This window comes from Balaenoptera musculus, chromosome 7, assembly GCF_009873245.2.
Source record: "Balaenoptera musculus isolate JJ_BM4_2016_0621 chromosome 7, mBalMus1.pri.v3, whole genome shotgun sequence".
Lineage (NCBI taxonomy): Eukaryota > Metazoa > Chordata > Mammalia > Artiodactyla > Balaenopteridae > Balaenoptera > Balaenoptera musculus.
This window is the reverse complement of record NC_045791.1, coordinates 51476175-51488921: the sequence shown is the minus strand read 5'-3', so window position 1 is coordinate 51488921 and position 12747 is coordinate 51476175. Positions and strand designations below refer to the sequence as shown.

The following is a 12747-nucleotide window of genomic DNA, read 5'->3' as shown; positions in this document are numbered from 1 at the left end:
TTCACAAAATTTAGCCAATTATTTCAAACATAATCATAATGTACAAATTAAATTTAGTCCAAAATTCACAAAATAAATTTTATCACAACATGATGATCTTTGTCTAAAATTTTATAAACAATAAATTAAAAAATAATAAAGTGTCCATTGTATGCTCAGTCCTATACAGAGAACCATAAGTTTTTAAAGTTTGTAGACAACAGTCTTTGCCCTTAAAAACCTCTTGGTTTACAACTGAATTCTAAGAAAAAAATCCTCAGAATGCTTAAAGCTCTGGTAATAATAATTATACCTCTAAATTTTAACCATGAATTCCAGCCTGGCTATAAAGTAGACCTAGCTGCCTTTCACCAAGTGTCCAGCTCCCTTTCACTATTGTTGTCCTTAAAGGTCAGATCCTGAGGTGCCCAGAGCCACCAGTCCTGATGCCTAACCAAGCTCTAACAAGAGTACCCTGAGAGACGACAGAGACAAAAAAAATCTACCAGTGGTCTTGAACACAGAATTGAACAAACAATTGGTTTTTCTCCATATCATTTTTCAACTTCAAAAAAAAACGTTTTAATCAAAAAGTGATATATCTCTAATCTATAAATATTACTTACAACTTAGATCCTGCAACTAACAGAAAATTAAACTTTTAAAAGGATATGAGGTCCAGCAATGAACTATGTGTTCTGTCATTCATACACAGCTGGGCTACCATCTCTGCTCTGAGAATCTCATCATCAGACATTCCTAAAATTAAAAATAGAATTAATAAATCTGAATATCTATATATTATAAAGAAACAACTTACCACACAATTTATTAAGCGTAAATACCAAAAATGAGATGCTTCCAAAATTAAAGAGCAAAGAATACAATGTCCCAATATAACTGCAGTTTAACTACCCTGATATTTGCAGTTCCCTTAAGGGGTTTTTTAAAGGATATTCTAAAAGGAGTGTCAACGGTAATACATCCTTTCCTTTTTTTCCATAAGCCAGTTACTACCACAAGGAGAGGGGAGGAAAGGGAGGTTAATAGTTAATACCCAAGTATTTATATTAGTGCTTTTTACCTAAATGTAAACGAAGACTCAAAAGAATCACAAGAAATGTAAGAGCGCCTTCTAACATGGATCTCTCATGCTCTGCATCAAGTACTGTGTTTTGATGTTGTGAAGCCATTGTCAACAAATCCACTACCTTAAATCTATTAAAAAAATATTTGAGACAGATTTTTTAAAGTTAAAACAAAATTAGTTTAAATTCCAAATACTTCCTAATACCTGTCTTAATAAAATTATGCTTACCTTTCAAAGACAGATGAAATAAAATAATCTGGATCAAGTCTAGATGCACAAACCTTTAAAAGACAAAAAATAAAACCCACAATCTTTATTTCTCAATATTCAGTTTTACTTCTTTTTTTCTTTTTCCAGCCACGCCACGTGGCTTGCAGGATCTTAGTCCCCCAACCAGGGATTGAACCCGGGCCACAGAAGGGAAAGCACCAAGTCTTAACCACTGGACCGCCAGGGATTTCCCTAGTTTTACTTCTTGTGTTAATCATGTTTTTTATTTTCTGTATCTTCTGATGTTCTGGCATCTAGGGGGGGCCCTACAGACCAGGAGAGAAACTACCCTTCTAAAGGCTAGCTAATTCCAAAAGACAATAAACAGCTTACCTGGGAGCAAGTCTCTCATATGCAAGTCACTCATGTCCTTTATTTAACTCACATACCAAGCCAATATTCCCCCTGGTCCCCTGCCCAGGGCAGGTACCAGATAGCCTTTATGCCCCAGAACCCACCAAGATTATTCAAACTAGCCAATCCTAAACTACTTCCCCTGCCCTGCTTTGCCGTTCCTATGGAAATCCCAATAAAGCTTCTGGTCTAGGATTTCCCCTCACTCCTCCTTCTGCCTCCTGACCAAAATCTAACGCCTCCCCTCTGGTCCTGCGTAGTGTGGCATGCCTCCCTCCTTTGGAAATTATAAGTAATAAAATTCTTCTTTCAATAGCATTGACCTCTCCATGTCATCATTTAGTCACCTCTATAAATTAAAATCCCACAGGTACAAATGAGATACTTCTAAAGTACAACATCTGCATCATCAAGTTGGCTTACCTGTAATAGGTAAATGTCAGGATCAATCATGGAATTACAGAAATGAGACTGGACATAGGTCATGGCTTGTCCTTTGATTTGCAGACCATTTCTTACCCACATATTGCTATGGATTTCGGCAAGACTTGCCTAGTAAAACAAAAATTAAGTAAATTGGACAAAGAAGTCATCTAAAGTCAACCTTTATAAAATCATGTTACAATAAACAATCATTTCAAAATATTTCATAACTTAATCACAGCATAAGCCTGACATTCTGTCCAAGGTTTAAGATATTCAATTCAAATATATAATTTTGAATTTTATGATGCTCATTATATTTTATACAGTCCCTTCTTCTGGAGTTTATACATGAGTCAGTTTTCCATGATGACTCCTGGATACATTTATAACAATATTCACTGAAATCTTTAATGAGGAATCACTGACAATTACATTTAACTTTTTCCACTTCAAAAAAAAAAAAAAATACATAATGCTTAAAGAAACACAGGAATAAGCATCAAACAAGCTAACTGTTCACTGTTCAACATCAATGAATATAATCTGTCTTTAATTCACCCTAACTCAACCTTCAATCTAGTCATTTTCTAAAATTCGGCAAGAGCAGATCAGAATAAATTTTCTTACTATATTAATATTTAATTCTTCATGTATTTATGTCCTGTATCAACTAAAACTAAGCACAGTCAAAACTTTATCTCTTATTTGTTCCTAACTCCCAGAGGTAAAGTTCAATAATGATTAACAAATCTAAAATTTCCAGGAAAAATAAACTGAAGTGCAAATCCCTCTAATGTATATAAAAGGTGGTCCTCAAAATCACAGTGTTAGAAATGAAAGAAACCACAGTGCATATGTAGGCTAATTCTTCTCTCTTTTCTCTCCTCTCACCCTATAGATGGGGAAACTAAGAATCAAGTAGGTGAATCACTCCAAACAACGTAGATAATAAAATAGTGGTGGCACCAAGGCTAGAATTTGTTGGGTCTCCTGACTCCCAAAACAGTATTGTAGTATGTTAAACGCCCCCATAAGTAAATATAGTGAAAAGAATTCCTGGGGAAATTATAACTAAATGTAAATCTCATTTAAAAATAAAAAACAAAAAAAACCCAAATATAATCTGGCAAAAATACAAAAACTAAATTTTTTTTAAAATTTCAAACATTTTGGCTATAATAACAATGATAAAGGCATACAAATAAAATAAAGGAAGACTCACTTAACCAAGGAATTCAAAACCTTGTAAAAGCCTGAAAACATACCTGAATTTGGAGTGGATGAATCATTAGTTTCATTAACATTTCCTGATCTGGTAAAACAGAATCCAAATCTAGTTCTTGACATTTCACAGCCTAAAAATTATGATAAAAAATGTTACTAATTCAATACGTATTTCCCAATATTCAAAAAACAAACAAACAGAGTTGTTTAATGACACTCTTACCTTACTCAAAAACATAGCATAATAACGATGTAGGGGCAGATGAAAAGTGACTTGGTTAGGTGCTGGCTGGAAATAAACAAACAAAATCCACAAGTCAAAGAATCCTTTACCGAATTCAAAGAAAGTTTTAAAATGCTAAAACCACACTTTCACCTTGATTTATTCCCCTATACTTTCTAATCAAAAAGTACAATTTTAGGACTTCCCTGGTGGCGCAGTGGTTGAGAGTCTGCCTGCCAATGCGGGGGACACGGGTTCGAGCCCTGGTCTGGGAGGATCCCACATGCCGCGGAGCAACTAAGCCCGTGAGCTACAATTACTGAGCCTGCGCGTCTGGAGCCTGTGCTCCACAACAAGAGAGGCCGCGATAGTGAGAGGCCCGCGCACCGCGATGAAGAGTGGCCCCCGCTTGCCACAACTAGAGAGAGCCCTCGCACAGAAACGAAGACCCAACACAGCCATAAATAAATAAATAAATAAATTAAAAAAAAAAAAAAAAAGTACAATTTTAGAAGTTATAGCTTAAAAACCCACTGTAGATAAAATTATTCCATTTTAAATGTAAGTTCCTTAAAGGCAGAAACTGTATACTCCTCAACATTGAATCCTCTGAAGCATCTAGCACAGAACAAGGGATGGAATAGATTTCCCTTTACAGTAGGCCATTTGGGAATCTTCAAATGCATGCATACCAAACATGACGATAGTAACAAGAACAATAATTACAGCTAACATTCACTGAGCACTTACTATGTGCCGGTCACTGTGCTAATAAGCACTTTATTCAGATTTAGTTTAATCCTAGGAGAACCCAATGGGGTAGAAACTGAATATTCCATTTTATAAATAGGGAAATTCAAGTTTAAAAAACTTAAGTAACTTCCTAAAGTTAACAAGTAGTGAACTGAAAAGCTAGCCTGAACTCCGCTGTTACATTCAGAACGGTAAGAGGCTCTGACTACAGCCCTAAACTGAGGTGCAGTTAAAAGGCTTACCTAGTTGGGTGAGATGCTCCCCATATCAGTGGTGAACACACAGTTTCTATAGGAAAGCTTAGTACAGTATACATCAAAGACCTTTGGTATCCTTGTGAATATTATAAAAACTGTATTTTAAATCTGTGACTCCCATGGGTCACGCTATCACTACAGGGAAAAAGTACAACACAGTTGTCCTTCTCAAACAGACAAGAAAAATTAAAAGGTATTATTTGTTTTTAATGCTTCTATAAGTTTTTAGTAAAGTTTTCTCCTGTTAAAAAGTTTTACCCAAAACACGCAAATACCAGCATAGAGTTATAAAGATGTGCAATATGTCCCCATCCCTGAAACAGTCTTTTCCAAAACCGATATGAGGAAAAGATCTTCCTCAACATGTGAATAAATGTCTAAAGAAAGTTGTTCTAATAAATAAACGTTTGGCTTCCATAAAAAGGAAGGAATTTCTGACACACACTGCAATATGGATGAACCTTCAAGACATTATGCTAAGTGAAATAAGCCAGTCACAAAAAATAGATATACTGTATGATTCCACTTATATGAGGTACTTACAGTACCTTATAGAGACACGAAGTATAATGATGGTTGTCAGAGGCTGGGAGGAAGGGAAAATGGGGAGTTTATTGGGTATAGAGTTTCAGTTTTGCAAAACAAAAAGTTCTGGAGGTTGGGTGCACAACAATGTGAATACACGACTGAACTGTATACTTTAAAAAAGGTTAGTAAGATGATAAATTTTATTTTATATGCATTTTACCACAATCAAAAATAAAATTAAAATAAGTTTGCCCTCCATTACTATAATCATTTTAGTAACATAAACTATACTAACTAGCTGAATCAGAATCTCCTGCCATTTCCTTCGAAGGCAGGCATCAAGAACAGTGGTTAAGAGCAGACTCTTAAAAGCTGGATTTGCAGGAGTTCAAATCCTGATTCTGCCACCTACAGCTGTAAAACTGTGAGCAAGTTACTTAACTTCTCTGTGTCTAAGTTGCCTGACCTGTAAAGTGGAGATAATAAGCAGTTGGATGGCTGTGAGGATCAAGTAAGAGAACATAGTACCCAACACACATTTCTATTAATTACTAAGCCATAGACTCTATCTTGTCTTTTAAGGCTTGAGCATATGCTAAACACACATTCTACTACAGTGTTATATTCCATAATCCCATCTTGTCCAATGTCACAAATTAGTCACTTGAAAAACTCTTCTTCCACTCCTTCCATATATACTGAGGTGGTCCTCAGATTCCATTCTTAGCTTTCTACTCTTCTTATTCTAGGTGACTTTATCCAGTTCATAGCTTCAATTGCCAACCCAAGATGACTCCCAAATCTCAGCAGAAATCTCACTCCTGAACTCCAAACCCTACATTCAAGTGTTTACTGAATATCAACACTTAATATCCCGTGGGGACCACAAATACACTGTGTCCAAACCAAACTCAGCATCTTTGCCCTAAAACTCAATCCTCCTCAATGTTTCTTCTCCAAATTCCCAGGAATACAAATCTGAAATGTAGACTCCTTCCTTCTCTCAAACCTCCTACCTTTCATAAGGCACCAAAGTGTGTCTGATTTTCTAAATACCTCTTAACTTTACTTCCTCCTCTCTTTCCATACTGCCCCTAACTAACCTTAGCTCAGGCCCTCAACATTTAGTGCCTAGATTTCAGTGCTAGGCTTTGCTTCTATTCTTACCCTCTGTAAGAAACTTTCTGTGGTATCTGCCTAGCTCACAACCTTCCCCATCTTCTCAGAATGTCCCTTCCTACACCACCTTCCAAATACACACACACAGGGACTGGAGCCTGACAGTCAAGTTACAGTAGCCACATCTGACTGGATCAGGGCAGTAGATACCTAACCCATTGTGGGCAATGAGGCCCTCTCTTCACTTGAAAATTGAACTAGATTTAAAGACATCTGCAGAGAGTCTTAGAGTATGGCTGAAACTGCAATATTAGGCAACTGTAGGAAGGTAATATTTAACCACATAGGCAAAAAAGCACAGAAAACCAATCGACAGAAAGGGAAGAAAAAATGAGGCAGAAAGGCCAAAGCAAAAGCAAGAGACAGGAGTTCCTGTTCAGCTTTCCACTCAGTTCCTGAAGTCCAGGTGCCATAAGATCCCTGAAAGACCTCTCTGTACTCATAATAAATTATTCCTCCTTTAAATTAGGCTGCCTCAAAAATGTTTTCTTCCTCGTATTCAAAAGAACCTTAATTAGTACATCTATTTAAACCTTGATATATTGCCAGGAGGTGGTCTTACCAAAACATTAATTTAACCTTGTACTTCTCCATTCATCATCTTTTAATGGCTCCCTATAGTTTTAACTTCCTTTAACCTTCTGACTCTTGAGAGACAGGGCTTACCTCTCCAGCCTCATCTCCTGTCATATAAACTCATGCACCATAGGTAGCGCCTTTGTATATGCCTTTCCCTCTGCCTCAAATACTATACATCCTTGCTCCCACTGGATTAACATACCTTTAAGACTTTGCTGAAGTGACATTTCTGCTAGGAAGCTTTTCCTAAGTCCCTCACGGTAAATCAGATGCTCCACTCTATTCTCCTCCATAGCACCTTGGTCACAACTTTACAGAAGCCCTCTGATCAAATTAGCCATTTATTTGTCTTCCATTTCCTTAAATTGGGCACCATTTCATCACTGTATCCCCAGTGTTTAGAACATAGTAAACATTCGATAAATATTTGCTGGATGAACACATGTTCTACTTCCATCTTATAAGAGACGACTCTAATCAAACCACTCATAAATGTTGCTATATACTCATAAATGTTGCTCTGCTACATACTCATAAATGATATTCAGTATTTGAGGATTCTTAAATGGCCCGTACTTTGGGAAAATTTATTCCATCCTGTCTAAGTGACTGTTTGATTTCGCTTAATCCAGTTCAAAAAAATATTATTTGCTTATTCTGTGCTGGATTACTGCAATAACTTCTGACCTCCACTCTCAAGGCTGAAAGAAGAACGAATATTTATCACACATAAAATATGTGCCTCTTAGTCAATCCTCATTGGCTAATATTATTATCTTGAATAAACAGATGAGGAGATGGACTCGGCAATGCTTTAAAAAAAAAACAAAAACTGTCCAAGACCAAGATCACATAGTGTCCACTCAGGTATGCCTGACTCTAAAGCTCCTTCCACTGCCAAAGCCAGTACAGTTGAAATACGACCAGACGAGAAGTTGAGAGACGTGGGATCTGGACCCAGAAATACCAGGAGTTTGCCATACAACTAGAGGCAAGTCATTTAATATCTCTGCATCTCCATTTTACATCTGAAAAAAAGGGAGTGATAATAATATCTTCCCTACTTCACAGGGTTGTTTTGAGAAACAAATATATCAAAGCACTTTAAGAAAGAAGAAACTTTTAAACATCGTAAAAGATATATTGGTTGATTCCTTAAATTCTACACTTATTTTCTTTTCTATTAAAAATCTATATAAATTTTTGCAACATTCGGGACTTCCCTGGTGGTCCAGTGATTAAGACTCCATGCTCCCAATGCAGGGGGCCCAGGTTTGATCCCTGGTCAGGGAACTAGATCTCACATGCCACAACTAAAGATCCCACATGTCGCAACGAAGATCCCACATGCTGCAACTAAGACCCAGCGCAGCCAAATAAATAAATACATATTTTTAAAAAATTTTTTTACAACATTCAGTATCTTCCTAAAATATTTCTGTGTAAAAAACAAATATACTGGGGCTTCCCTGGTGGCACAGTGGTTAAGAATCTGCCTGCCAATGCAGAGGACACGGGTTCAAGCCCTGGCCCGGGAAGATCCCACATGCCGTGGAGCAACTAAGCCCGTGCGCCACAACTACTGAGCCTGCGTTCTAGAGCCCACGAGCCACAACTACTGAGCCCACACACCACAACTACTGAAGCCCGCGCACCTAGAGCCCGTGCTCCGCAATGAGAGAAGCCACCGCAATGAGAAGCCCGTGCAACACAACGAAGAGTAGCCCCAGCTCGCCACAACCAGAGAAAGCCTGCGCGCAGCAACGAAGACCCAATGCAGCCAAAAATAAATAAATTAATTAATTAATTAAAAAACATATGTGTGTGTATATACATACACACATATATATGTGTGTATATACATACACACATACACACACAAACTATTTCCTTGAATTCAGCTGCTCTGTATACCATACTTGATTCTAACTATCCGTAAATCCACCCCAAGTTCAACCGTGGATTAATTTCATGTCAAATACTACCTAACCCTCTGTGTGTAATAATAATTTCCCCCTAGTTCAATCTTCCTGTTGTCTTAGTGATGCCACCATTTCAACAATAATTCCTAAAGTTTCAAATACTAATGAGAATTGGATTGAGAGAAGCTCCAGCTGAAGCCCCAGCTGACGGACCAATCCTCGGACGGGGTGAAGAAATAGTGAAGCAGGTTAAAAGCAGGATGGAGCTCTGTGGAGAATGGAGAATGTTTTCTTTAAAGACTGACTCACTACCATTTATATAAACAAAGCTTAAGCTTAAGTACCAACATTTAGACAAGATAAGAATCGGTGATTCGGGTGAAGGCAGAATCAGAATCCAAATGGACAAAATGGCCAGGTTGAAGGCTAAAGGCAGGCACAAATACTGGAGGAGGAGTCATCAGGGATGGAAGATAAATTAGTTTGAGGCAGGAAGGATGAGAGTTAAAGACAGTAGGAGGCTCTTCCCTTCATAAATAATTCAGTCCTAAAGCCACTGGTGGGGGAGGTGTTAAGAGGCGAAATAAACCAAAATAGGCATCTATAGGTGAGGAGCCTGAAAAGGGATATCAGAGCCCAGGGTGAGGAGGACAACTGTGTGTGCTGGGGCGGGGTGGGGGGAAATGTCAGTGGTTTTCCAGGGTGAAGAGTATCTACACAGAAGTGGGGTGTGGCCTGGCATGCGGAGTCAAGGCATCCACACAGCAGGGCAGCCCCGTATACTATGTCAGAGCCAATCGGGGTGAGGAGAGTGGGGACTGACCAGGGATGAGAAGCCAGAACCTGACAGAGGTAAAGAGGTCAATGACACAGGGCGCCAGCCTGGAATAAGGAATCAAAATTCAAGCAAGGTGAGGAGATTATCCACAGGTGGAAAGGACCCAGTATGGGGCATCAAAGCCAAAGCAGGATGAGGAGGGCAGCCAGAATGAAAAAATGCCTGGTGTGGGAATTCAAAGCACACACAGGGCGAGAAGGATTCTTCACGGAAGGGTAGTCCAAGGTGGGGAGTTGGGAGTCCAAGTGGGATGAGGAGGGTGTCCATATGTAGGGCAGGGTGGGGGACAGAATGCAGGGAGAGGAGGGCATCCATGTAGGGAAAAGGGAGGTAACTAATACGAGAAATTGGTTCTATATAAGAGGATTGGTCAAAGAAATAAATATATTAAGGATAATGGAAGCCAGGTTTCTCACTGTTAGAGAAAACTAGAATTAAGTCCTGTGCTATACGGGAATTTAAAGTATCAGTTTGAACTCACAGCTTCCAATATATATAATAGAGAAATAAATATAGATGCAGATATGTACATGTATATACATAAATGCATACATATATTCTGAACCTCTGTTCACTGAGAAGGCCTGGGAGCAGTTAATACCTCGATAGCAGTGAGCACACCAAGCATCCAGATCTTGCTTTCTCAATACTGTTTTCTCTACTAAAAGGAACAAAAGATCCTTAAAAAAATGACTGATTCCAGGGGTGGAATAGGGAACATATAAGGTGAGCCTGAAACATCTTGTTGAGCCACTAAGAATAGAAATGATCAAAGAATAACGGGACAAGTCAAAAGGACACAGAAACCTGCTTGAAGGGGCTCTCACTGGCCACATCTGAAACAACTTGAGCATCAAGTAATAGTAGTATTGGATTATAACCCAGTGCATAAAAGAAACTATGAATCTCCACAGAAAAAAATTAGTGAATGAACTAAAAATTAGATGAGAAAACAGATGTATTTAAATAGCTTTAAAGCACGTCCTCACAAAATACTTTATTAATTACGATGAGAAAAAGGGTAACTTTATGGTGAAGAAGCCTGGCTGGTACCACCTAATCAAATGAACAAAGAGAACATCATCAGTAATAGGACAAACAAAGATCATAAACCACTAAAGAGGGTGCAATGAAAAGACTGCAACATCACTTCTGTAATATTCCTGCAAAAGATGCATAATCTGAACCTACTCATAAGAAAACCCAAATTGAGGGATGTTCTACAAAAATAACTGAGCTGTATTCTTCACAACGTTATTGTCCTGAAAGGCAAAGAATGAGAAATCATTCCAGGAGACTAGAGACATGATAACTAAATGCAACATGTGACTCTAAATAGGATCCTTTTGCTATAAAGGGCAATCAATGGACAATTTGTAAAACATGAATGAGTTCTAAGATTTACATAATAATAATATAATAAAGTTAATTTCCTAATTTTTATGGTTGTCTCTGTTTATATAAGAGAGAGAATGCCCTGGCTTATAGGAAATGGATACTAAAGTATTTGGGAGTTATGGGCATCAAGTTAACATGTTAACTCTCAAATAGTTCAAGAAAAAGTTCTGTACTCCACTTCCAACTTTTCAATAAGTTTATGATTGTGTAAAAGAAAAATTTTTTAAGGAAAAGAAATAAATAAAAGCCCCTCCTCTCCATGCCCCGGCCTAAGACACGGGGAGTTGCATCTGCCCAGAGTTCAGAAATCAGATAAGGAGTGCTCTTCCTTCCACATCTGGCAAATTTTGACCCCACTTCGTAAGAGGAATAAAAGGGGCTTCTGATAGGAAACTTGGCTGACTAATTAACAGCAAGCCCTTATTTAATTCTTCTCAGTTCATTATCAACAACAATCATCCTTACTCAGCCATAAAAAGAAACGAAACTGAGTTACTGTGGATGGACCTAGAGTCTGTCATACAGAGTGAAGTAAGTCAGAAAGAGGAAAACAAATACCGTATGCTAACACATATAAATGGAATCAAAAAAAAAAAAAAAAGGTTCTGAAGAACCTAGGTACAGGACAGGAATAAAGACACAGACATAGACAATGGACTAGAGGACACAGGGAGGGGGAAGGGGAAGCTGGGATGAAGTGAGAGAGTGGCATGGACATATATACACTACCAAATGTAAAATAGATAGCTAGTGGGAAGCAGCCGCATAGCACAGGGAGATCAGCTCGGTGCTTTGTGACCACCTAGAGGGGTGGGATAGGGAGGATGGGAGGGAGACGCAAGAGGAAGGAGACATGGGGATATATGTAAATGTATAGCTGATTTACTTTGTTATAAAGCAGAAACTAACACACCATTGTAAAGCAATTATACTCCAATAAAGATGTTAAAAAAAAAAAATCATCTTTATTCATGCCCAGAGGAGAACACTGACCAATTAATAAAGTTGTGATACCCTTTCCATCAATCTCCCCTATTCTGTTCACATTTGCACTGTCACTTTTATCTCTTTGAATGAACTCCTGAGAAATATACATTTAATAACATTAAAAAAATTATGCCCTTCTCTAGGAAATAAGCAAATACAGTTAATGCACTGTAGACTCTCCTAAGTGTCAAACAACTGGTCTCTTACGTCTCCTTTTTTAAAGCCTAGTGATTTTATGTTTATTCCAACACCTTTCCCTTATCCCATGAAAAGATATTCATTATTTTCAATGTTAAATGAGATCTAACACTTTTCTTAAATGCTTTTACATATATCAAAAATATACATACCTCATCTACGAAGTTAATAGCATCAAACCAGTCTTGAAGAGCTTCAAGGCAGTATCTCACAACATTTCGGGTATATTCTTGAGTTTCCTAAAATAATAAGTTATATAAATTTACAGTATATAAATACGTATATGTTCAACTTCAAAGTATATGCAATATACAAAAAGTTATGTGCATTGTATATATAATGGTAGAATATACATATTTTCAAAATAACCACATTTGTCATTTCAAGGACTCATCCTTTCACAAACTAATAGTAACAACTAGTGACAGTTATGAAAATGAACTAACCTGAAATGAGTCAAAGGTGAAATAAATTTATGTGATGTAAATTGGGTTCCATTTCAAAAGATCCTAAAAATATAAGTTCCCTACTGTTATTAATGG

General features: G+C 37.6%; 1 protein-coding gene across 6 annotated transcripts in view; it reads right to left on the bottom strand.

Annotated features, from left to right (window-relative positions):
- Nucleotides 1-12747, bottom strand: part of UBR3 (ubiquitin protein ligase E3 component n-recognin 3) — a 224368-nt gene that overhangs the window by 126608 nt on the left and 85013 nt on the right. For all 6 annotated transcript variants that reach the window (XM_036857253.1, XM_036857254.1, XM_036857259.1 and 3 more), the window contains exons 11-17: nucleotides 12358-12444; nucleotides 3567-3632; nucleotides 3385-3474; nucleotides 2117-2245; nucleotides 1298-1350; nucleotides 1064-1197; nucleotides 653-738 (exon numbers count right to left, since the gene is read on the bottom strand). In XM_036857253.1, coding sequence (XP_036713148.1) covers nucleotides 653-738; nucleotides 1064-1197; nucleotides 1298-1350; nucleotides 2117-2245; nucleotides 3385-3474; nucleotides 3567-3632; nucleotides 12358-12444 — 645 coding nt within the window. The remainder of the gene's footprint in view (nucleotides 1-652; nucleotides 739-1063; nucleotides 1198-1297; nucleotides 1351-2116; nucleotides 2246-3384; nucleotides 3475-3566; nucleotides 3633-12357; nucleotides 12445-12747) is intronic.